The 24,880-nt window shown below is 51.2% G+C and overlaps 2 protein-coding genes across 10 annotated transcripts in view; one reads left to right on the top strand and one right to left on the bottom strand.

The window, feature by feature from the left end:
* Positions 1-345: 345 nt before the first annotated feature.
* Positions 346-8,586, bottom strand: JRK (Jrk helix-turn-helix protein). 3 transcript variants are annotated; one of them, XR_012898456.1, is made up of 5 exons: positions 8,427-8,586; positions 5,074-5,347; positions 4,463-4,663; positions 1,476-3,712; positions 346-1,436 (listed from the first exon to the last, which is right to left on the bottom strand). XR_012898456.1 is itself a non-coding variant. In XM_075913578.1 (4 exons), exons 3-4 carry the CDS (start codon positions 4,647-4,649, stop codon positions 1,980-1,982), a joined length of 1,920 nt encoding a protein of 639 aa, XP_075769693.1. In that variant the 5' UTR covers positions 4,650-4,663; positions 5,074-5,347; positions 8,427-8,586; the 3' UTR covers positions 346-1,979. The 3 variants fall into 3 exon arrangements, 2 of the variants coding, with proteins under 2 accessions (XP_075769693.1, XP_006114656.2); XM_075913578.1 differs by having other exon boundaries at positions 346-3,712; XM_006114594.4 differs by lacking the exon at positions 8,427-8,586 and adding an exon at positions 5,684-5,889 and having other exon boundaries at positions 346-3,712.
* Positions 8,587-9,651: 1,065 nt separating this feature from the next.
* Positions 9,652-24,880, top strand: part of LOC102460554 (uncharacterized) — a 32,985-nt gene continuing 17,756 nt past the window's right edge. The window contains exons 1-4 of one of the 7 annotated variants that reach the window (XM_075913541.1): positions 9,652-10,014; positions 11,270-11,442; positions 14,163-14,276; positions 14,574-20,671. In XM_075913541.1, the coding sequence (XP_075769656.1) occupies positions 11,304-11,442; positions 14,163-14,276; positions 14,574-17,554 (3,234 nt within the window). In that variant the 5' untranslated portion in view covers positions 9,652-10,014; positions 11,270-11,303 and the 3' untranslated portion in view covers positions 17,555-20,671. Of the gene's footprint in view, positions 10,015-11,241; positions 11,443-11,659; positions 14,277-14,570; positions 20,672-24,880 lie in introns of those variants that run through there. The other 6 variants (XM_075913545.1, XM_075913544.1, XM_075913547.1 and 3 more) reach the window with 6 other exon arrangements.

The raw sequence follows: 24,880 nt of genomic DNA, 5'->3' as shown, positions 1-24,880 counted from the left end.
AAAGAAAGTTCTTTTTCACACAGTGTGTAGTCAACCTGTGGAACTCCTCGCCAGAGGAGGCGGTGAAGGCTAGGACTATAATAGAGTTTAAAGAGAAGCTGGATAAATTCATGGAGGTTAGGTCCATAAAAGGCTATTAGCCAGGGGATAAAATGGTGTCCTTGGCCTCTGTTTGTCAGAGGCTGGAGAGGGATGGCAGGAGACAAATCGCTTGACCATTGTCTTCGGTCCACCCTCTCTGGGGCACCTGGTGCTGGCCACTGTCGGTAGACAGGATACTGGGCTAGATGGACCTTTGGTCTGACCCAGTACGGCCGTTCTTATGTTCTTATGTATGTTCTTATGTTCTCATGAGGACTAACTCTTCGGGAAGAAGCCCTGTTTTACAACGCTATCCTGTAAATTTACTTGCAGAAGAACACGCGTACAGTGTAGACAGCTGGCAAGTTTTTGCGCAAGAACAGGTGTTCTTGCACAAGAAGCCGCCAGTGTAGACGTAGCCTAAAAGCAAATTTCTAAATCCACACTCTGACAGCAGAATACCTGGCCCGGTTACTAACAGTTCTGGACACTGGGAACCGAACTGCAGTGTTACAGGCCCCACGTTTTGAAACTCCGGCTATTTACTGAGAGAACTGAATGTTGAGCCCTGCTGTGACGTTACCCATTTCCAGACCGGATGTGATCTCCTGGCAGGGAGGAGCTGGGAGTCTACCCGATCTCCAGGAGACGAGGAAACGCCAATACTGAGAACTGCCTGCCAAGGTAAGGGATTGTTAAAAGCGGCTCCAATACTGTGTTACGTGCCCGTGACAAATTCCACACCAGAGTTTTCACCAGTCCTGCCAGCCCAGTGGAAACTTTTTCCTCTTTATTCACATGGGAAGGAGGTGGCAGAATTGGTTCCCTTTCTGGGGCAGGTGTTTGGTTTGTTTCTCTTTTCACACTCCCCTTTCCGGAGCCCCCTTTTTTCTGCCGTGCAGAGCGTGACTCCAAACCGGGTTCTCTCTTTCTCCCAGCAGGTGACGGGATGCCGAGGGAGACCGAGAAGGAGAATCCTCAGCTGGGAGTCCAGAACAGAGACAGACTGGGAAGACCTGAGCTGAATGCTTTCCAGAGACGAGGAAAAACGTGTAAGACTCAGCCCAGGCAACAGGGGAAAGAGACAGGGCAGAGACAGGGTAAATCCACTCACCGGAGCCGAGGGGTTGGAAAAATCAAAGAAACAGCTCAGCAGAGAATCCCCACCGGAGAGAGACCGAATGGGTGACTGTAGGAAAAGCACCCCTAGGAGATCAGCCCATCTTACTCAGCCGAGAAGCCGCGTGGGAGAAAAGCATTACAGATGTGCAGAGCGCGGGAAAAGTTCTTCTGAGAGCACTACGCTCATGAACCGCCAGAGAATCCACACCAGAGAAACACCCTACACCTGTTCCCTCCCTCCCAGGCAACCTCTCATCCCAAAGCCACCTAGCCTGGGGCCTGATCTCTCCCTGCCACCCCAGCTGCTGGCTGCCCCCCGGTGGCCTCTTTCATATCACCTCCTTCCAAGCAACAGTCCCTCCCTTTGCAGAATACGGAACACAGTCCCATTCCCAGCATTTCCAGTTGTCCTGGTGCAGCCAAACCCTGGCCTTGCTTTAAGTTAGGTGAGGAGGAAGCGGCCTACCCAGTTTGGAGCTCCTAGCTCTTACCATTTAGGATGTGGTCTTGAACAAATGGACTCACAGACAGACGCACTCTAAAATTTCTATATCTATGTAGAGAAAGAGAATCAGAAAAGTATTTCAACAGACACCTGACTCAGCCCCCTTTTGTACAAAATGTGGGGCAATTATGGTCTGCCTGTTCGTATAAAAATCCAGCAACATCACACTGGTTACTTGAGCTTTTCCACCAAACGAAAAATGTTTAAGAAATGAAATAACCTGACTTCACGCTACGCCTTTCAAGACACTCACTGCACCCAGTCCTGTGCTTTACTGCTCCTCAAGATTGACAACGGCTGCTGTCCATGGTGCTAGACCAGTGGCACACGCAGTGGCAGCTTTTTGAAACACCTTGCTGATGTCAGCCCGCCTGCAAGTCAGTTGCCTTTTCTTGAGGAAGTTATTGTGGATAACGTGCAGCTGGGTGACTTCCGAAGCAGAATAAGAAGGTTGCTGCTCAGCAAACTTCACCAACGTTTCCAGACACTGGGCGGCCATTGCCCAAGAAACTTTAGTTTCTTCACTATGCTCCTCTGCCTCTGAATCGAGGTCACCTGCAGGACAGGTATTTCTCTCCGGATAGACAACCATTTCCATCATTTCAGAGTCCGTCAGGGATTTTGCATCATCTAGGCCTTGATAGACTTTGACCCACTTTTCAAATTCATCATCCTTCAGTTTAGCGATCAGGTGTGCGGGGTCACCATTTTGAAGGACACCAACTATCTCCGGATGCGCTCTACTTGTTGGTCTTCTGTTAAAGCTTTGAAATTCTTCTTCCTCAGAGGACCCCTCTGCAAATATCCCTTCTGCCCACAATTTTCTCCACGCTCGCTTTAAAGTTGTGGGCTTGACAACAGACCAGGCACGAGCCGCGTTGAAGACTGCATCCTTGATGCTGTACCGGGACTGAAACTCTTGGACCGCCCCTTCAAAGTTGAGCAGCTCCCTCGTAAATTCCCTTCTGTAGAGGGCTTTTAGGTTTTGCGTAATTCCCTGATCCATGGGCTGAATGAGTGAGGTGACATTTGCAGGCAGGAAGATGGTGAAAATATTGCCAGACACAAGCTCTGCTTCAGAAGGGCGAGCTTGAGAGTCATCTAAAACCAGAATAACCTTTGTGTCTTCTGCCAGTCCACGTTCCTTCAGGTGGTCTTTCACTGCAGGAGCAAAGATATGGTGGAACCAGTACAGAAATATGTCCTTGTCCACCCATGCATTAGGCTGTGTCTTGTACTCCACCAGCTGATGAACAATACCCTTGAATGATCCTGGTTGCTTGAATTTTGAAACCATTAGCAACTTGATTTTGTGTGTGCCAGTAGCATTTGCACATGTCAGCAGGGTGACGCAGTCCTTGTTCCTCTTGAATACAGGTGCACCAACTTCACCTGCACCAGCGAGGGCTGAAGATGGCAGGCAACGCCAAAAGAGGCCCGTTTTGGCAGCATTGTAGAGGTTCTCTGGGGTTATACCATGCTGCCCAATCAGCTTTTTAAAGAACACACAATATTTCTTTGCGGCCTCAGGATCAGCAGGCTGTTTTTCTCCAGAGATATCAAGTCTCCTGATACCATGCCGCATCTTAAAGCGTGCCAGCCAACCATCAGAAAAAACGCAGGGCTCAGTCATTGCAAGCTGCTGATACAAGTCCTTGGCCTTTTCAATCAACATTGGGCCGGAAATCGACGCTCCCTCGGAACGCTTCAAGGTTAACCATTCATACAGCATGCTGTCTAATTGCTCCAGTTTGGGTTTGTGCAAAGTCCGGCGTTGCTCCAAGGCTTGGCTCGTCTCGGCAACCGACACGAATTTCAGGAGATCTGCCTTCCGCGCCTTAATATCGTAGATGGTCGATGAACCGACACCAAACTCCTGCATCAACTGGCTCCTCTTCTCTCCTCTTTCCAGGCGCCTGATGAGGTCCAGTTTCTGGGTGATCGTCAGCACCACACGTTTTCTTTTCTGCCCTTTGGTTGCTGATGGTGCATGGCCAGCCATAGCTGTAGGATGGGTCAGATAACACCTGATTATGGCACTATATTACACACAGACCCATGACACGAACAGGCTTTACTGCCACAAGTCTACAAATGCAACTTCCACCAAGGCTGGGAAATGATGCTGGGGGGGCTATTGGAACGTTCCCGGATAACTGAATGGGGATTTGTGTTACCGTCCACAGCAGATGCCAGTTCACCGAGCTTTCGAGACATTAAAGGGCCAGATACCAAGGCTAGTACTATACTACACAGCTGCCCCCACAGAACACTTGCAGTGTGTGAACGGCCTCACTCGCCCTCCCTCAGGCCCAGCCCCTCTCACTGGAAGGAACCAGTGTGGCACAGAGATCAGCCACAGGAAGGGAATGACTTTGGGAACAGCGCCCTCCTTTCAGGGGTTCAGCCACAGGCACAAGGGGGACCCTGTCCCAGAACTCCAGTACCTGCCGTTCCTGCCTTGGCCCTTCCACCGACACCTCCGGCCAAGGCACAACATGGGCCAGATGGTGGGGAAGCACATTGAGACCCTGGCAGTGGGAAGAGCAGCACCATTGGTATGTCCCTGACCCCGTGTCTCCTGAGAGGAGGTGTGGAGGGGACAGTCTCTAACACAGCTAGGATTTTGGGGCTCATACCCCTGACAACAGGGGGCAGGAAGCAATAAGGGACCCTGAACCAAACCCAACCCAGCTGCTCCAGAGGCGCGCCCCCCCCCCCGCTTCTGATACCCCAGGGGACAGGAATCCTTACCCAGCCAGCTCACAGCCTCGTAATTCTCCTGCATCACGTCCCAGTAGAGGGCTCTCTGGCCCGGGTCCAGCAGATCCCATTCCTCCTCAGAGAAATACACAGCCACCTCCTCGAAGGTCACTGGCCCTGCCGCGGCCATTTCCTGTCCCTGGCTCTGCAGCCCCTGGGCTGAGTTGGGGACAGACATGGACGTCCTGCAGCCTATCAGGGGAAGAAGGGCAAATGGAGACATTTCAGAAGGGACTTTAATCCTTTCCACGCCCCCGTTCTCCCTGAACTCTGTCCCTGTTGACACACAGGCTGGACTCGGCCGTTTTGGGGAAATACCCGAGTCTAGATATTCTACACGCAGCACACACAGATTAGATCCCAAATCCATATCCATCTCTCTCAATATCTAGCTTGAGTTTCAACATCACTGTGTCTGCAACAACGGGATTTGGTTCTGAGCGCCCAGTGGTTCTGAACAACCAATTAAACACACCTGCTGAATGTTTACAGGATGGACTCCTACGACTCACAGAATTGGGGAGGAGGGGGGAATCATTAGATCACATACTCTGGTCTGTGTCACAAGCTATTGTAATTAATCCCGTTATCCCAGGACGAACCTTTATTCCCTCAGAGCATATTTTCTAGAAAGTCGTCGAGTTTTGCTTTGAAGACACTCAAGAGCTGGAGAATCCACCAGTTCTTCAGCCATTTGATTCAGCGGCTAATCATCTTCCTCACCAAACATCCCTGCCCCCTCCCTCGTCTGAATTTTTCTGGCTTCATCTTCCCGTTCTTGGTTCACACGGAGCCGTATCCTCAGACTGAGGAGCCACTGTGGTTCCAGCAGTTTTTCTCCATGAACAGACTGATAGCCAGGCAGTTTTCGGCCTACTGTTTAAAAACAACAGAATATTTAATCACACTGAAAAGGAGAGATTTCAACGTTCAGTCTCCTCAGGGCTGTAACTTTTGAGCTGTAACATCACACCTTTAGCATCATGCCACGGAGACAAACCCTTCATAAGGGGAAGACATAATGGGAAGTAGGAGTAAAAAAAAAAAACCCCTAAAGTTAATTCCTTTAGTTTGAAATGTTTTAACTGCTTTTCCATAACAGTTAGGCATGCAGGGGGCTGCAGATACTCAGACGCAAAGAGCTGTGACAGCAAGGTAGTACCGGTAGCCCTACAATCGGTACCAGAGCCGTCTTAATAACGTTTGACTCACATGTGAGTCAGTATTATAGTCCATGTTCTCATTGCTCAGATAATGCCTGTTTTGCCAGCCACTAACGAGCACGAGCTAGTTTCCTGTAGAAACACCAGGGAAAAAGCCAAATCCAGCCAGGTCAGCTCTACGCCAGAGACCCCACCAACGCAAAGAAGGATTATGCATTTTAAAATCCTGGATTCCAGCCACACAGAACGGTTGCACTGTCAGAAGGAAGAACACCAGTGAAATGGATCATACCAACAGATGGAGCCTACATAAAAATCTAGGACATTAAAATGTGCAATTAGACATATAAACAATAAAGTTGAAAACCCAACACTTAAATATGCAATACACAAAGTACAGTAAAACTCTGATAGTCCGGCATCCAATTGTTCCGCCGAGCGCTCCTGACCAGCTGATTAAAAAGCCTGTCGCTCAGCACACATGCTGGCTGTAACCAGAGGGAGCATAAGGTTGGGGGAGGAGGGGATCGTGTTACAGTAGGGAGAAGAGCAGTTTTGCTTCAGCTAAGGGGAAAGGGGAGGGGAGGGAGAGGAAGATCAGGTTACAGCACAGAGGAGAAGCGAAGAGTAAAGGGGAGGGGAGAGGGAGGGAGCTGTACCGGGAACTCCCGATTCTCCAGCAAATCTGATAATCCAGCACCCACCTAGGTGCAAAAGGTGCCGGATAATCGGAAGTCTACTGTAGTAGAAGGGTAAAGTGTGTACTTCAGTCTTTGTAAACTGGGGAATTCCTTACAGAAATAAGGATTTTTAATATGTTTCAATTGCAAAAGGATTTTCCAAAGTATCTTGGAGCTTTCACATTTAAAAATCTGGCCCGTAGTGAACAGTTGGGATCCGAGATCTACCCAAGTGGTGACCTGTGACAAAGCGTTAATGTGCCGGGTAGAGGCGCAAAACAACAGCTAACAAAGGCCGTCCCCAGTGGAGGATGGAAGGAAACTGAAGGAGTTTTGATGCCAATTCAGGAATCTGTCAGCCTGGACATCACATGGTCGCAAAGAATAAACTTCTGTTGTGGGGGGGAAAGGAACAAAAATGGAAAATGAGAAACTGAAGCTGCAGCGCCAGCAGGAAGAGCTACACTAGAAACACTGGGTTGTGGGACTGCTCAAACTGCCAGCCACCGAATGCTTTCCGGGATCTCTGGCCACAGAATATACCGCGATGGCCGACAACAGCTCTGTGCACAACGGCAGTGGAGGGAAATGGGGAAGGGACCCGAGTAACGGAAATAAACAGAAATAACTTTCCAAAGGCACAGACTGGAAGGGATAAAAGGACACCACAGGATAAAGGCCCTGCAATTCCAGCAACGGGAAAAGCAGGCGCAAGACACATGCAAACTCCTCTGAAGCTTTAAGCAGATGCAGAAATCCACTGGGGATTCATTTAAACCAGTGTTTCTTACACTGTGTTCTGTGGCTGCGGAGAACAACAGAACTTAAAGGGGCAGGTGACCTTTTTTTTTTTTTTTTTTTTGCTCAACAAAAAAAACTTGGTGTTCCTCATAAAGATAAATGATTGTTTGGTGTTCCTCGGCCTTAAAAAGTTTAAGAAACACTGATTTAGACCCTAAGACCAGGTCTGGCCATTACAGTGTGTGGAAGGGGCTGTCTCTAAAATATCTCACTGTGTCTAGTCCCATTTAGCAGGCATCTTATCCGGAAGGGAAGAGCTGCCTTGTCCGGTCCCTGGGGGACACTGTGCCACTCGGAGCACAGCACTGCGAAGCCGGCCCTGAGATGCCCTATCCTGGGACTGGGAAGAAGCTCCTCTGCCCCTCTATACAAACAGCTCCCAACTGCAACCTGCGATCACTTCCACCCCTTCGGCCCCCCGCTATACCTGGGTTTCTCCTCTGCCACTGGCTGGAAGGGCCTCTGCAGTTTTCTGAACCCTTTTGCCAGGCCTGATTTTGCTCCTTGCAGCCAGCTATGTGACACCCCCCACCCTCACCCGTGTGTTCAGTTGAGCTCCTGCACACACACCGATTCCCAACCCCCGCCGCATGATTTGCCCCAAGCAGCTGGGAGCGGGTGTCACCCAGGGGGTGAGGGGGAGCAGGTGTCACCCAGGGGGTGAGGGGGAGCGGGTGTCACCCAGGGGGTGAGGGGCAGCGGGTGTCACCCAGGGGATGAGGGGCAGCGGGTGTCACCCAGGGGGTGAGGGGCAGCGGGTGTCACCCAGGGGATGAGGGGCAGCGGGTGTCACCCAGGGGATGAGGGGCAGCGGGTGTCACCCAGGGGGTGAGGGGCAGCGGGTGTCACCCAGGGGGTGAGGGGGAGCGGGTGTCACCCAGGGGATGAGGGGCAGCGGGTGTCACCCAGGGGGTGAGGGGCAGCGGGTGTCACCCAGGGGGTGAGGGGCAGCGGGTGTCACCCAGGGGGTGAGGGGGAGCGGGTGTCACCCAGGGGATCTGGGAGTGCAGGCAGAAAAGCCCTAGGGACGTTTGAACACTAACTCCCAGGGGTCGGGATGGTTCCCACGGTCCCTGCCCCTCAGGCAATATCTGCCTTGGACACCGGGTCTGTGTCCTGCTCATCTCCTGCCATGGACCCGCTGGGAACAGGCCAGGAGTGAATGCGCCCAGAGATTTGGGGAAATGAGACCCCCCCCCCCCCTGGCTCCTGCTGCCCCTGCCAGGCTCTGCCCCCCAGGAGGGGCTGTAAAGACTTGGGGGGGCTGGAAGCTGGGACCCCCCCGCCCTTTGCCCGGGGCGCGCACCTCACCTGCAGGCGGTGGCTCCGGGAGGGGGGGGACGCGCAGGGAGCGGGGCTGGGGCGCAGGGACCGGGCAGCCGCACGCGCTACTCCAGCTCCGAACGCGCAACTTTAGGGCGCACCGCGCGTGCGCGGCCCCATCCGCGCGGCGCACGCGCAGTGACCGCGGCGTTGGCCGCTGCCCTGCCTCCGCCCTCACTTGGCGCCAGTCACTGCACCGGGAGACCGCAGGGGGCGAGGCGCATGCGCGCCAGCTCTGCTGAAGCCGCTGCCCTTCGCTCTGCCCGCACTGTGTGTAAGAATCCCTTGGGCGAGGGGCGGGGGATTGCAGTGGCCTGGGAACAAGCGGCTGGGGGGGGGCAAACTGGGGGGGCAGGAGCTGGGGTTGGTCTGGGGGATGGAATTCTGCCAACCCCTGTGTGTGTTGTGTGTATGGAGCTGTTACAAGTGTCATGTCACACCCGCACGCAGTGATCCCGTGCACTTGTGTATACGTGTGTGTGCAGCTGTGCACAGTGATCCCGTACACGTGTGTGTGCAGCTGTGCATGCAGTGTACCCGTGCACTTCTGTGTGTGTGTTGTGTGCGCGCAGCGGTTACAAGTGTCATGTCACACCCGCACGCAGTGATCCCGTGCACTTGTGTATATGTGTGTGTGCAGCTGTGCACAGTGATCCCGTACACGTGTGTGTGCAGCTGTGCACTTCTGTGTGCGTTTTGTGTGCACGCAGCAGTTACAAGTGTCATGTCACATCCTCACACAATGATCCCGTACACTTGTGTATACGTGTGTGCAGCTGTGCACAGTGATCCCGTACACGTGTGTGTGCAGCTGTGCACTTCTGTGTGCGTTTTGTGTGCACGCAGCAGTTACAAGTGTCATGTCACATCCTCACACAATGATCCCGTGCACTTGTGTATACGTGTGTGTGCAGCTGTGCACAGTGATCCCGTACACGTGTGTGTGCAGCTGTGCACTTCTGTGTGCGTTTTGTGTGCACGCAGCAGTTACAAGTGTCATGTCACATCCTCACACAATGATCCCGTGCACTTGTGTATACGTGTGTGTGCAGCTGTGCACAGTGATCCCGTACACGTGTGTGTGCAGCTGTGCACTTGTGTGTGTGTTTTGTGCGCGCGCAGCGGTTACAAGTGTCATGTCACATCCTCACATAGTGACCCCTGCGCTTGTGTGTGTGTGTGTGGGGGGGGGGGGGGTCGCTCATACCATTGCCTGGCTTGCAGTGTTTGCGGCCCTGCGTGTCTCGGGTCTCACCCTGCGGCCACCTCCCCACGCTCCCCCCCTGGGGGCCGCCGAAGCGATCGGCCCCTGCCCGGAGCAGCTGTGGGGCCGGTGTATAGGCAGAAAGTGCTACTCTCCGGTTTTGCTTGCTCGCTGCTCTCGGGCTGTCTGCGCTGGAGACTGGGGTTGGACTTCCTGGGTCAGACGCCGCCGCCGCCTCCATTGTGAGCCCGGAGCCCGCGCGGATCAGCTGGCGGGGGGTGCGGGGAGCCGGGTCCAGTCCCCAGCGCCGCGCGGCGCCCGGCCCGGCTGGAGCCAGCCCCGCGCGCCCAGCCCCGGAGCCGCAGCCTGCAGGTGAGGGGCGCGCCCCGGGCAGCAGGAGCAATGGGGGGGTCCTGGCTCCCTGTGCCCCCCCTCCCCGCAGAGCCTCTCTCGGGACAAGGGGAGGGGCAGGGAGAGGGAGACTGCTGCTGGGGCATGCGGAGTGTTTCCCATCTCAGTGCCGCTTCCCGGAGCTGTGCTCTGACTGGCACAGTGTCCCAGGGTCTGGACTTGGCAGATCTTCCCTGTTGGATTCGCCAGCTAAATGGGAGGAGACACAGTGAAATATTTAAGCGACAGCCCCTTCCAAACACTGCAATGGTTTTTGGTCCCCTTAACTTCACCTCATCTCTGCATTGTGTCCAGTTCTGGGCTCCCCCACTACAGAAAGGATGTGGACACATTGGAGAGGGTCCAGCGGAGGGCAACCAAAATGATTAGGGGGCTGGAACACATGACCTAGGAGGAGAGGCTGAGGGATTTGAGTTTGTTTAGTCTGCAGAAGAGTGAGGGGGGATTTGAGAGCAGCCTTCAACTTCCTGAAGGGAGGTTCCAAAGAGGATGGAGAGAGGCTGTTCTCAGTGGTGACAGATGGCAGAACAAGGAGCAATGGTCTCAAGTTGCGGTGGGAGAGGTCCAGATTGGATATTAGGAAAAACTATTTCCCTAGGAGGGTGGTGAAGCACTGGAATGGGTTCCCTAGGGAAGTAGTGGAGTCTCCATCCCTAGAGGTGTTTAAGTCTCGGCTTGACAAAGCCCTGGCTGGGTTGATTTAGTTGGGATTGGTCCTGCCTAGAGCAGGGGGCTGGACTTGATGACCTCCTGAGGTCTCTTCCAGCTCTATGGTTCTATGCTGGGGGAGGGTTTATAAAGTCTCTGTCCCTTTAGTCCTGGTGAGAGAGCCTAGGTCTGTGCTACAAAGAAATGGAGGGAGACTAGGGGCCTGAACATAGACACCTATATCCATCGTTAGGCAGGGGAACGTGCGGCTTGTGGGTCAGAACCACTGGACGCTCAGAACCGAATCCCATTGTGGCAGGCGCAGTGATGTGGAACTCGAGCCGGGTATTGAGGGAGAGGCATATGGATTTGGGATCTAACCTGTGTGTGCTGTTCGTGGGATATCTAGATTCCAGCATTCGCCCAAAGCGGCCGAGTCCAGCCTGTGTGTCAGCAGGGACAGCGTCTGGGCAGAATGGGAGCGTGGAAAGGATTAAAGCCCCTTCTGAAATGTCTCCAATGGCCCTTCTCCCCCGACAGGCTGTAGAACACCCATGTCTGTCTCCAGCTCAGCCCCAGGCCTGCAGAGCCAGGGACAGGAAATGGCCGCGGCGGGGCCGGTGACCTTCGAGGAGGTGGCTGTGTATTTCTCCGAGGAGGAATGGGCTCTGCTGGACCCGGGCCAGAGAGCCCTCTACTGGGACGTGATGCAGGAGAATTACGAGGCTGTGAGCTGGCTGGGTAAGGATTCCTGTCCCCGCGGGTATCACAAGCTGGGGGACCTCGGGAGCAGCTGGTTGGGTTTTGTTCAGAGTCCCTCATTGTTCCCTGCTCCCCAATGTCGAGAGTCTGAGCCCCAGAATCCTGGCTCCTGTGTGAAAGACTGTCCCCTCCACGCCACCTTCCAGGGGACACAAGTTGAGAGACATACCAATAGTACTGCCTTTCCCACTGCCAGGGTCTCAATGCTCTTCCCCACCATCTCACCCATGGAAGAAGCCCCTGGAAGGACGATGCGGTTCCCGGACTCCTTCCCTGGCTGTGGCTGATCGCAGTGACATGCTGGTTCCTGCCAGGGAGAGGGGCTGGGGGCTGGAGATGAGGGGGGTGGATGAGGCCGTTCACGCCGTGCGAGCATTCAGTGGGGGTTAGCTCTGAGGTAAATAAACATGAGCAGAGCTCCTCTTGCGTTCCAGGCACTCTGCTTGGCGTTGGGAGATCTGCGATCAATTCCTTGCCCTGCCACAGATTTCCTGTGTGAACCTGGGCAAGTCACTTAGACTCTCTGTGTCTGGTCTCCTCATAGCTATTACAGTGTGTCCCTGCTTCACAGGGCTGGGGAAGAATACATACATTAGGGGAGATGCTCAGCCCCCTATAAGAACCCGACAGCACAGTGGGGTCCTGACTGACACCAGGGATCCCAGGTGCTGCTGTGGCTGATAATCTTTGCTTCCTGAAGTGGCTGTGGTGCGGTACGAATTGCTGCTGGTGCTACAGCGCGTCGTTATGGCTGCTCAGGGCGGCTCTTTCTAGCTCTCTGATGAGACAACCCCTGTCCTCTCACACCGCAGCAGTTTGGGGACAGGGGGGAAGTTACTGTCCATGGCCACTGCAGCTGGCACAGCCACGGGAGAGGTGCATGTCCCCAGGTGGGGGACAGGCAGACAGACATGCAAACAGATTCCCTCAAATATATAGCAGATAGCTGTCCCTGTCTCCACCCCTGCTGTTTCAATAGGGTCTGGCCCCTTGCTGCCCACCCTGTGGTCAGTGTGCAGTATAACTCTCCCTGTGATTAGATCCTTCCTGTTCCAGTTTATGAGCAACATTCATATTCCAGGCACATCCCATTGTCCTGGCACAACCAAACCCCGACCTTGCTTTAAGGCACGATCAGAGGAAGCTGCTTACCGAATTTGGTGGTGCTAGCTCTTACCGTGTAGGAGGAGTCCTTGGACAAACAGACAGACTGACTCACTCACTTGCAGACGGACAGACTCTTTCATATATACAGTGGGTTGCTTTGTCAGGATTCAGCACCCCTCCCGGTGCCACACAGAGACTCTGGGAACCGGCACAGTTTGTCCCGTGAGAAACATGGAAGCAAAAAGTCCACAGACTTAACAGAAGTTTGCAGGCTCCACTTCAGTGATTCCTGCTCTGCCTGCCAGAGAGAGAAAACTCCTCTCCTACATCAACCTCCATCCACCCCAGGGCACCGTCCCCCGAACCGCATGGCCCCTGGGCCTTGCTGCAGAAGGAAAGAGCCCCAGAGGGAAGGGCAGTCCCAACGAATTCCCCCAAAGCCTGCGACACACGGGGCCAGGCAGACTCCACAGGCGGTAACGATCTCTCTGCCTCTTGTGGAGGCCTGGAGGGAGCTGATGCAGATTTAGCAGAGGCAGGTGGCTTGGGTGATGATGTAGAGGTTGAATTAACTGCAGCCCTGGACCGGCGTCTCAGAGGCCTGGGTGTGGGCCCTGCTGGTGGACAGAGGCCTTGCAGAAGGAGAGGAAAACACACCCAGCAGTGTTCTCCTTGGCCGGGGGTTGGCATTAGCCCTGGGAGGAGGCAGAGCCCCATTACCCTTCCAGGGTGAGCTGATGGTTGGTCACACTCAGGGGTATCCCAAGGCAGGGTATGAACGGTGGCCAGGGAACCCTATGTCCCTTCCCACCCGATCTCCCTCCACCCGCTGCAGCCCCTGGGAGAGGAGCCTCGTCACATGGGGACTGAGCGGCAGGGGAGGGACGGCACTAGGGCCACACTGTGCTCTCCTGGGAGGGGAACCCAAACCAAACTGGAGAAACCGATGCCAGGGCAGGTCAGCAAGAGTCTGCCCCTCCTCGGGGCCCTTACGGGAAAGGGAAGAGCAGGGACTAAGGGTTCGCTTTGCTGCTCAGACAACTTCCTCTGCCGCCTCCCGGCGCTAGTAGAGCCCCCGAGCCACAGAGCGGAGCGAGCTGAGCCCCCACCCCCAAGCCACAGAGCAGGGCGAGCCGAGCCCCCCCAGCCAGGAGCGGTGTGGGTGGAGTCCTTGGGGAGCCAGAGCGCTGCTGGGGCCTTTCTCTCCAGGTCCCGGTGACCTGCCATGTGGCAGCTGCAGTCTGAGCCCTGCCTGGGGGCCTCGGTGTCAGCCCTGGCCAGAGCTCCCCTGAGCAGTGTGATCCCGTCCTGCCCTGGGATGGGAGGGGCCGTGAGGCAGACTGAGTTGCACCCTAGAGAGTGCAGCAGAGAGCTCAGCTCCCCCAGGAATCAGCTGGGCTGTTCCCAAGGCAGGGGGGCTGCACCTTTACTGCAGGTGAGTGTGAGATGGGATCTTGTAGCAGCCAGAGCCCCGTCTCTGCAAGGGGGGAGGAGCCTCTCTGGGTGGGTGACTCGGATCCTGGCTCTGGAAGCAGTAATGGCACAGACCTTAATGTACAAGATCAGCACTGGGTTCATTGCTCCCCGGGCAGGATTTCCAGTCCCCAAAGCTCACGCGATCTCCTGGGTGGAGCGTGGGGAGGAGCTGCGGATCCCAAATCTCCAGGGCTCTGAGGAAGGGGGGCTCGGCAGTGACACCCACACAGGTGAGCAATCAGCTAAACTGACTCAATTTCTGTGTCCTCATAGCAGGTGTCACTTCTGCATTTTCATCAAGTCTAACTGACTCGCCAGCCTGTGATCCGGTTCAGCCAGAGGGTGGGTGGGGTGAGGTGAAGGCTGGGTTCTCTCCTTTGGGAAACGGTTGTGAGGAAGGAGAAGGAATTCAGCTCATGATTATTCCTCCTTTCCAGCCATTCTTTGGCTGTGTTCCCCCTTTCCTGTTCCCCTTTCAGCACAAAGAATGACTCCTGTCTGGATTCTCTCTCTCTCTCTCCCAGCAGGTGATGGGACGCTGCGTGAGAACAATGAGGAGAGACTTCAGCAGGAAGGACTGGAGCACGTGGCTCCATGTGGGATGTTACCAGGAAGATCTGAAGAGCATGTTTATGGGAGTCCTGTGCTGGGAGAGACCTGGCAGAGTCAGCGTAGCCCAGAATGGCAGCAGGGAAACCATGCAAGGGAGGGACAGCGTAAAACCAGTCACAGGAGCAGAGGGGTGAAAAGAAACAGAGAAACCGCCATTCAACAGAAAATCCCCCATCAACTCGCACCCTGCACTTGCAGTGAGTGTGGGAAAAGTTTCCAATGTAGACGGGTCCTCATTTCACACCAGAGAATCCACACAAGCAAGCAACCCTTTGACTTGTCTGACTGTGGGAATAACTTCAGTCAGGGACTGCATCCAACTGACAAAACCTGTGACTGCCCTGACTGTGAGAAAAGCGTGGTATGCCAATCAGGTGTTACTGAACACCAGAGAAACCACAAGGTAGCAAACCTATTCAAGTGCTCTGACTGTGGGAAAAGCTTCAACCGGCGCTCAAATCTTCTTGATCATCAGAGAATCCACACAGGGGAGAAACCCTTCCTCTGCTCTGAGTGTGGGAAAAGCTTCCGTCGGCACTCATACCTTATTAAGCATCAGATATTACACACACGAGAGGCACCCTTTAATTGTCCTGACTGCGGGAAAAGCTTCAGTGGGAACTCAGACCTTGTTAGACACAGGAGGATGCACACCGGTGAGAAACCCTTCCACTGCTTTGAGTGTGGGAAGAGCTTCCGTCAGCGCTCAATTCTTAATACACATCAGAGAACCCACACAGGCGAGAAACTCTTTAACTGCTCTGACTGTGGGAAAAGGTTTTGGCAGAGCTTCGAGCTTGTTAGACACAGGAAAATTCACACAGGAGAGAAGCCCTTCAATTGCTCTGACTGTGGGAAAAACTTCAGTCGGCGCTCATGTCTGAACAGTCATCATAGAACCCACACAGGAGAGAAACCTTTCAGCTGTTCTGACTGTGGGAAAAACTTCAGTCGGCGCTCATATCTTCTTGCTCATCATAGGACCCACACAGGAGAGAAACCCTTCAGTTGCTCTGACTGTGGAAAAAACTTCAGTCGGCGCTCATATCTTAATAGTCATCATAGAACCCACACAGGAGAGAAACTCTTTAACTGTTCTCACTGCGGGAAAAGGTTTCAGCAAAGCTCCGACCTTGTTAAACACAGGAGAACTCACACAGGAGAGAAGCCCTTCAGCTGCTCTGACTGTGGAAAATGCTTCACTGAGAATGCAACCCTGATTAAGCATCAGAGAATCCACACAGGAGAGAAACCATTCAGCTGCTCTGACTGTGGGAAAAGCTTCCGTCAGCGCTCAAGTCTTCTTGATCATCAGAGAATCCACACAGGAGAGAAACCTTTCAGCTGCACTGACTGTGGGAAAAGCTTCCATCGGCCCTCAAATCTTCTTGATCATCAGAGAACCCACATAGGAGAGAAACCCTTCGGCTGCTCTGACTGTGGGAAAAGCTTCAGTAGGCGCTCATACCTTACTAAGCATCAGATATTACACACACGAGAGACACCCTTTAACTGTCCTGACTGCGGGAAAAGCTTCAGTGGGAACTCAGACCTTGTTAGACACAGGAGGATGCACACCGGTGAGAAACCCTTCCACTGCTTTGAGTGTGGGAAGAGCTTCCGTCAGCGCTCAATTCTTAATACACATCAGAGAACCCACACAGGCGAGAAACTCTTTAACTGCTCTGACTGTGGGAAAAGGTTTTGGCAGAGCTTCGAGCTTGTTAGACACAGGAAAATTCACACAGGAGAGAAGCCCTTCAATTGCTCTGACTGTGGGAAAAACTTCAGTCGGCGCTCATGTCTGAACAGTCATCATAGAACCCACACAGGAGAGAAACCTTTCAGCTGTTCTGACTGTGGGAAAAACTTCAGTCGGCGCTCATATCTTCTTGCTCATCATAGGACCCACACAGGAGAGAAACCCTTCAGTTGCTCTGACTGTGGAAAAAACTTCAGTCGGCGCTCATATCTTAATAGTCATCATAGAACCCACACAGGAGAGAAACTCTTTAACTGTTCTCACTGCGGGAAAAGGTTTCAGCAAAGCTCCGACCTTGTTAAACACAGGAGAACTCACACAGGAGAGAAGCCCTTCAGCTGCTCTGACTGTGGAAAATGCTTCACTGAGAATGCAACCCTGATTAAGCATCAGAGAATCCACACAGGAGAGAAACCATTCAGCTGCTCTGACTGTGGGAAAAGCTTCCGTCAGCGCTCAAGTCTTCTTGATCATCAGAGAATCCACACAGGAGAGAAACCTTTCAGCTGCACTGACTGTGGGAAAAGCTTCCATCGGCCCTCAAATCTTCTTGATCATCAGAGAACCCACATAGGAGAGAAACCCTTCGGCTGCTCTGACTGTGGGAAAAGCTTCAGTAGGCGCTCATACCTTACTAAGCATCAGATATTACACACACGAGAGACACCCTTTAACTGTCCTGACTGCGGGAAAAGCTTCAGTGGGAACTCAGACCTTGTTAGACACAGGAGGATGCACACCGGTGAGAAACCCTTCCACTGCTTTGAGTGTGGGAAGAGCTTCCGTCAGCGCTCAATTCTTAATACACATCAGAGAACCCACATAGGAGAGAAACTCTTTAACTGCTCTGACTGTGGGAAAAGGTTTTGGCAGAGCTTCGAGCTTGTTAGACACAGGAAAATTCACACAGGAGACAAGCCCTTCAACTGCTCTGACTGTGGGAAAAGCTTCAGTCGGCGCTCATGTCTTAACAGTCATCATAGAACCCACACAGGAGAGAAACCCTTCAGCTGCTCTGACTGTGGGAAAAACTTCACTCGGCGCTCATATCTTCTTGCTCATCAGAGAACCCACATAGGAGAGAAACACAGCGCACAGTTAACCTGTGGAACTCCTTGCCAGAGGATGTTGTGAAGACCAAGACTTTAACAGGGTTCAAAAAAGAACTAGATACATTCAGGGAGGTTAGGTCCATCAATGGCTATTAGCAGGGCTCATCAAACTGCGGCGAGCCCTGCTTGCCAGCCGCATTGTCCAGCACAGATCGCCCGAACCTGGCTCTTCTGGGTTGCAATCTACTTGCCACGGGCGAGTAGATTGCATTATTTGTCAAGCCCTGGCTATTAGCCAGGTTTGGCAGGGATGGTGTCCCTAGCCTCTGTTTGTCAGTGGCTGGAAATGGATGACAGGAGAAGCATTACTTGATAAATATCTTTGGTCTGATGGCTGTTTTTATTTTCACTATGGACTCTGTTGTTTTGCCGAGAGAACTGACTACTGCCAGTATACCACAAGGCCTGCTGTGATAGCTGTGCTCAGTGTTGTATGATCTCTGCTGCCCTGCAGGCTGTTCCCCTCCCATTTCGAAGCTCCAGCAAGTGTCTGACAGCTAAGTGAGCTGCTGCCTTTTGGGGAATAAACAAAGAGCAAATCACTGGAGTGCTCCTGTTCCGGCTGCTGCTGCAGGGGAAGGGCTAGAGAGATGGCTGTGTTACAAGGACATTCCTCTGCACAGAGAGCTCACAGAGCTAGGAGGTAATCCCAAAAAGTGCAGGGATCGGCTTTGCCTTCCCACTGCACTGTGAGATGCTCACCCACAGTGCTTTGCTCTATTTGTCGACAGGGAAGCTAGCAATGTGGCCATGAAATGTCGACAATGGGAGGCAGAAAAACCGGTTTGACCAGTTTTCATTTTTGGCAACTTTTGCATGTCGACAGCACTTTTGTCGCCAAACTTTTCCAGAGTAGACGTAGCCTAAAACTGACTTGGTGCTATTTAAACTGCACTCTAGGTAGGCACCCTAGGCCGAAAGCTGGGAGGGAACCATCTCCTTTCACCCTCTCCCTGGCTCATTTGTGTAGCAGGAAGCAGCCTCTGGTGAGGCCTGCCAGATCAGGCCTCGCCCCACCTTCCCTTGGCTTGTGAATCACACTGGGGTTAGGGGAGAGCTACAGTGAGGCAGCCATATATATGCCCAGAAGCAGAAGGGTTTTTACATTCAGAAGTAGCACGGGTATTGGGCGGGTTTTTTATTGCGACAGCGTAGGTGCTGAGTGAGCTCCAGAGCCGATGGGAAGAGATGGCCCCGGAGTGGGAATGTGGTAATCACAGGGGTGCTTGAGAACCTGTGTGAATCCCTCCCCCTTTCCTTAGCACAGTGGATACACACAGGTGCGGGAATGGGCTGGGATTGTCAGTGTGCAGCCCTGGCTTGGTTCTGGTGACTTTCTTGCTTTGGAACCGGTGAGTCATGTATCCTCCCCTCCTGTGTGTGTGATTCTAACCATTTTCAGCCAGAGATGGGTCTAAAAGCTGCTGCATTTCAGGCAACCGCGAGCATATGACTGAATTTCATTTACAAATCCTGCTAAGCCTAAGAATCATGCCTTCTTAAATCAAATTAAGAGACACATCAGTGATTTTTGTTGGCACCAATTTGAACTTGCTCGTCCCATCCCATTGCTCTGGTTTTGTTCAGTTTCATTTTTTGCTTAGTTTAAAAGTTTTAAGAGCCAGTCAAATTATAGTTTTAACCAAGTTACTCCACTGAATGTATTTGAGGTGAGGGCCACGTTCACATTACAAACTGTGGCCAATGCAAGTGACAGCGGCAGAAAGTGGCCGTGGTTAGTAGAACCGTTGCAAACGTGGCTCCTTGCCTCAGGGATGCTTCTATTTACCCCAGAGCACTTTCACTCTCCTCTTGCTCTCTCTGTGCGTCATGAATGCTGCACACACAGGCTGAAGAGCCTTCTGGTATTTGCAGACCCCAGGAAGAACTGCAGCCTTGGGGGCCAAGTGATTTCCAATGCCCCCTGTTTATTCCAAGCATGTGTCTAGCACAGGTAATTAGCATGGGCAGCCATATGCAACACAGGAGCACTGCTAGGGGTGCTTTCCAGGCTGGGCAATCTGAAAAAAGTATTTCAAAACTATGGGGGGTGTTACATGGTTGGGCTTCTGTGGGGCTCATGCAGAATTAGACTGACACAAGATGATTGACATCAGCATAACTATGAAATGTAGGCCAGACTTGGTTCTTTAAGTATAGCTGTTGAATTCTGCTAATTGTTAGCTAGTAGTTAATTTGAGTTACAGCAAACAACCTACGGGTGTGGTCTGTATGCTGTGAAAAATAAGCAAATATCACTGTGGTTATAACACAAAGGTTTTAGAATTCTATCCCCACTTTTACAACACTACACCATTCAACAGAGTTAACCAGCCTTGTTTTAATTTTGGATTACAGAATTTCAATTTTTAGTTAAGAATTTGTTTTTGAAGTTGCTACATTGTAGCACTCTTTTTATTTTCCCTTTTTAAAATCTGGCACATCTAATTTGAATAAGCCTTCTTGAAATGTTTAAAGATTTTCTTTTGTCATGTTTGATTACTTAAATAAATGTGGCGGGGGGGGGGGGGGAGGTTTATTTCAAAGTCAAGTTGAATTGTTTATCGTGGGATATCCCATCCTGTATATTTTCAGTCTCAATTAGCTGAGTGCAGTCCCATTCTAACCACAGACAAACCCATCTTTGGTTTTGTGTTACTGAGCTCGTCATTGGCACGGATCAGGGTAGTGTGACTGGTTAGCATGAGTCAATCAACAGTAAATGAGCTGAAGGGAGCAAGAGCCCTGGAAGATTATGGACTTGTTTACAACTTTTAAGAAAAAGGACTGTGAAATAAAAGAACTGTGTATGTGGCCGAGGAAGCGTTCCCAGCATTGCCACATAAGAAAATTAACAAGTAACAAGCTAACCAAGGACAGATCATTGTTTCACACTTGTGGTGAGGCAAGTGGTGCAAAAACCAGATATTTCTGGATTGGTCATAAACACACCAGTAAGAAGAAGGGATTGTCACTCATGGACACCACCTCATCTGGACTGCGTGCAACCAGTGGATGGCATCTCGTCGGACTGGCCCCTGCCGAGGGGATACATACCACACCATTTTCCCCCACGATGGGGAGTCCATTGATTCAGCACATTGGGGTGACGTGCACATCGGGCTTCCGCCTCAGCCAAATTAACCAACATTACCTGGGGTCTGGCCAGCCCCAGAGGGTGAGGGTGAGTGTGTATGTGTGTGTTAATTTGAACTAAGAATTAGGCTGCTAAATTGGGTTAAGGATTAGATGTAGATTGTTAATTATTCCATTTAAATATTGATTAATGCCTTTTAATGTCTTTTCATGCTGTTTTAATTGCTTAAGTACTAAATATACATATACATATAGCGCTTTTAAAATTTCCTCCTGAATTGCTTGCAATAAACTTGTCAAGGGTACAATCTGTATGCTGTGGGTCTCTTGTTCTGAGAGTCAGTTACAATACATGATTAGGAGGTGTTTGCTTGCCTAGAATCAAAAGAAGTAAAAATCTTAAATGAATCAAACTGTTCCATGGAATCTCTATGGACAGTAATTCCATGCTCTAATAATATGAATACAGCAGTCGAGATATATTACTACCCACCTGACCACGGTAATGATGACAAAATGCTAAGGAAAATTAGAGAGACCGTACAAATAAAAAAAAACCTCAGTAATAATGGGGGATTTCAACTATATCCATATTGACTGGGTGCATGGGACAGGATGCAGAGATAAAATTTCTTGACATGTTAAATGACTGCTTCTTGGAGCAGCTGGTTCTGGAACCCACAAGAGGAGAGGCAAGTCTAGATTTAGTCCTAGATGGAACACTGGACTTGGTCCAAGAGGTGATTATAACTGGACTATTTTGGAATTAGTGACCATAATCTAATTAAATGTAACATCCCTGTGGTGGGAAAAACACCACAGCAGCCCAACACTGTGGCGTTTAATTTCAGAAAAGGGAAGTATAGAAAAATGAGGAGACTAAACAGAAATAATGTCAAAAGTAAAATTCCAGCAAGCTGCATGGAAACTTTTTAAAAACACCATAGTAGAAACTCAGTTTAAATGTATATCCCAATTTTTTAAAAAAAAAATACACAGTAAAAGAACCAAGAAAAGCAACAGTGAGAGACAAAAAAAGCATAGTTAAAAAACGGGAAGTTAAAACCCAGAGAAGTTAAATCTTCTTAGTTCCTTGAATATTCCAGGATGCATTTCATCAGGCCCTGGTGACTTTTCCAATTTTAACTTCTGAACCTATCTCCTTTCCCCCAGCATTACTACTGTAGATATCCAACCACCATCACATGTCTGGGTGAAAACTGAAACAAAGAAGTTGTTAAGCACCTCTGCCATTTCCACATTTTCTGTTATTTCCCTCTCTTCATTGAGCAGTGGGTCTACCCTATCCTTGGTCTTCTTCTTGCCTCTAGTCTATTTGCAAAATGTTTTCTTGTTCCCCTTTATGTCTCTAGCTAGGCTGAGCTTGTTTCGGGCCGTCGCCTTTCTAATTTTACCCCTACACACTTATGTTATTTGCTTATGTTCACCCTTTGTAATTTGACCTAGAGTCCAATTTTTTTTAATATAGGACTCCTTTTTGATGTTTAGATCATTCGAGATTTCCTGGTTAAGCCAAGGTGGTCTCTTGCCAGACTTCCTATCTTTCCTACACAGTGGAATAGTTTGCTTTTGGGGCCCTTAATAAAGTCCCTATGAAAAACTGCCAGTTCTTTTCAATTGTTTTTCCTCTTGGCCTTGCTTCCCATGGGACCTTACCTACCCCTCATGGCCCCATGCAGCTGCTGTGCTTTTTCTATATTCAGACTGGCCACCTGAGGCTCAGTGGCAGCAGCTGCTGTCTGCACGTCTGAGTTGGGTGTTGACCTGATGGCTGTTTGTTCCGTCTTTCCATCCCACTCCGCCACAATTCTTTTAGTGCTCACCATTAGATCATTGCTGTGTAGGGGAGACTGTTGGCCCCTCATTCTCAGCGGGACTTGGGGCTAGCCCCCTGCCCCAAAAGAAAGGAGAAAGGTTAATGGGAAATCAGGACTCTGAGACTAACATTCACTTGGGGCAAAGGGAGAGGACAGAGTGGGGCCAAGTTAAGGAGAGAGCAGAGACCTGAGCCAAGCTGGGGAGTAGAGCTACATAATCCAGAGACAACCAGAAAGCAGCCTATGGAGTTGACCTGTGCTGGGAGCTGGGCTGCAGCCACCAGAGGCAGAGAAGCAATCCAGGGGGCAGGAGGCAGAGCAGCAGCAGTGTGACAGCAGAGCAGAGCTGGGGCTGGAGCAGGTCAGAGCCAGGTGTGGTGAGCAGCTGGAGAAAGCAAGGGGGAGAACCCTGGGTTGAGAAAACCACTACTAGGGCTACGTCTACTTGCAGCCCCAGTGACTACAACTTGTGGAGTGTCTATCCTGCACGCGCATTCCTGCACAAGTAAATTTACAGTAAGGCGTCAGAACAGAAGGCTTCTTGCGCAAGAGTTATTCCTCTCCCCACGAGGAATAAGCGCTCTTGTGCAAAAAGGCAGTGTGGACGGGCAATGGGTTTTTTGCGCAAGAAACCCCACTGGCTAAAACGGCCATCAGAGCTTTCTTGTGCAAGAGAGCATCCACACTGCCATGGATGCTCTTGTGCAAAAGCACATCCCTTGCTCAAAAGCACACGGCAGTGTGGACACGCTCTTGTGCAAGACCTTTTGTGCAAGAACTCTTGCACAAAACAGTTCTTGCACTAAAAGCCTGCAGTGTAGATGTAGCCCTGAAGTCTGGAGATGTAAACAATCTGATGTGTATTGGCGTTAGCCTCCAGCAAGCATGAATCCAGTATCCTTTCCTTTTTCCCCTGCTTTTTTTCCCCTCCCACTTCTTGTTTGCCCCCAATATTCTCAACTATCCCTCAACCAATCCTTCTACTGACATTTAGCTAGCCAATAACATGATCATCTAACCAATTATATCCCGCCACCTTAATTGGTGTACACCCAGAAAAATTATTTAAACAGCAAAGAGGAACAATCAAAGAACCAGAGACAGCTACACTGGCACGTTCTCACACAAAAACTCTTTTGTGGAAGAGCTCTTCTGCAAAAGCTCTTCCAGAAGAGAGCGTCTACACTGGCATGTGCATTTGCACAAGAGCATCCATGCCAGTGTAGACCCTTTCTTGCGCAAGAAATCTCTGACAGCCATTTTAACCATAGAGCTTTCTTGTGCAAGAAATTCATGTTGCCTGTCTAAATTGGCCTCTTCTGGAAGAGCTCTTGCGCAAGAGGGCTTATTCCTGAGTGGGAATGTCTGCATTTTCACGCAAGAAGCCCTGATTTTATACATTAGAACGTCAGTTTACTTGCGCAAGAACACACGGCCAGTGTAGACAGGCAGCAAGTTTTTGTGCAAGAGCGGATGCTTTTGCGCAAGATTGTGCCAGTGTAGACAGAGCCAGGCAGTACAGAGAAACAATACAGAGGTGGAACGCATAACAAAATAATAAAGAAATCAGCATTTCACAGCCCCAACTACTGATCCGTGGGGCCTTGCCAGACAAGGAGGTATCAGCCTAAGTTTTCTTTAAATCTTCTAGGCTCTCCTCTTTATCTGTAGGTGACAGATTGGACGGCCTCTCTCACAGCCCTAAACGGCCATATTTCAATGGGACTGGTTTGGACTGTGCCAGGACATGACTCTAGATTTCCCAGCTTATGGGCATCTGCTGGAAGAGAGGAGAAGAATGGGGGTGGGAAGAGGCGTGTCTAAGTTGCACGTTCAAGGAACAGATGGAGTTGGGAGCAGAGTCTCAGGTGGAGTGGGAGTTGAGCAAACCCTGGGATTAATGTATGATTACCTGAGAGGTGGTGTATTTGTGCATTCAGTGCAAAGAACTCCTGGCCCTGAGAGACTGCATACGTACTTTGGAGGCCAGAGTGGCTGAATCAGAGGAGCTAAAGGAGGCAGAAAGGAACATAGAGGAGACTTTCTGGGATACAGTAGAACAGACCTCCCACCTGCCCCCCTGGTCAGACAACCTCTGTACTGTGGAGGAGCGTGAAAGGCTCAGGAAAGGAGAACATTCAACAGGAGCAGAGGGAAATGATCCCGTAGTTGGGACCCTCTTTCCAGATGATGATGTTGTGCCCTCTCGCTCGGAGGATCCCTCTCTGGGGGAGGGAACTCCAGTCATTAGGAAAAGACACGTGTTAGTAATGGGGGATTTGATCATCAGAAACATAGACAGCTGGGTTTGCAATGATGAGGAAACCCGCATAATAACTTACCAGCCTGGTGTCAAGGTTGAAAATCACTCCAGACATCCAGATGTGTGGTGCTGGGGAGGTGCAGCACCCCAT

The sequence above is a fragment of the Pelodiscus sinensis genome, chromosome 32 (assembly GCF_049634645.1).
Source record: "Pelodiscus sinensis isolate JC-2024 chromosome 32, ASM4963464v1, whole genome shotgun sequence".
NCBI lineage: Eukaryota > Metazoa > Chordata > Testudines > Trionychidae > Pelodiscus > Pelodiscus sinensis.
Note: the sequence above shows the minus strand (reverse complement) of the source record. Positions and strands in the feature narration are given on the sequence as shown.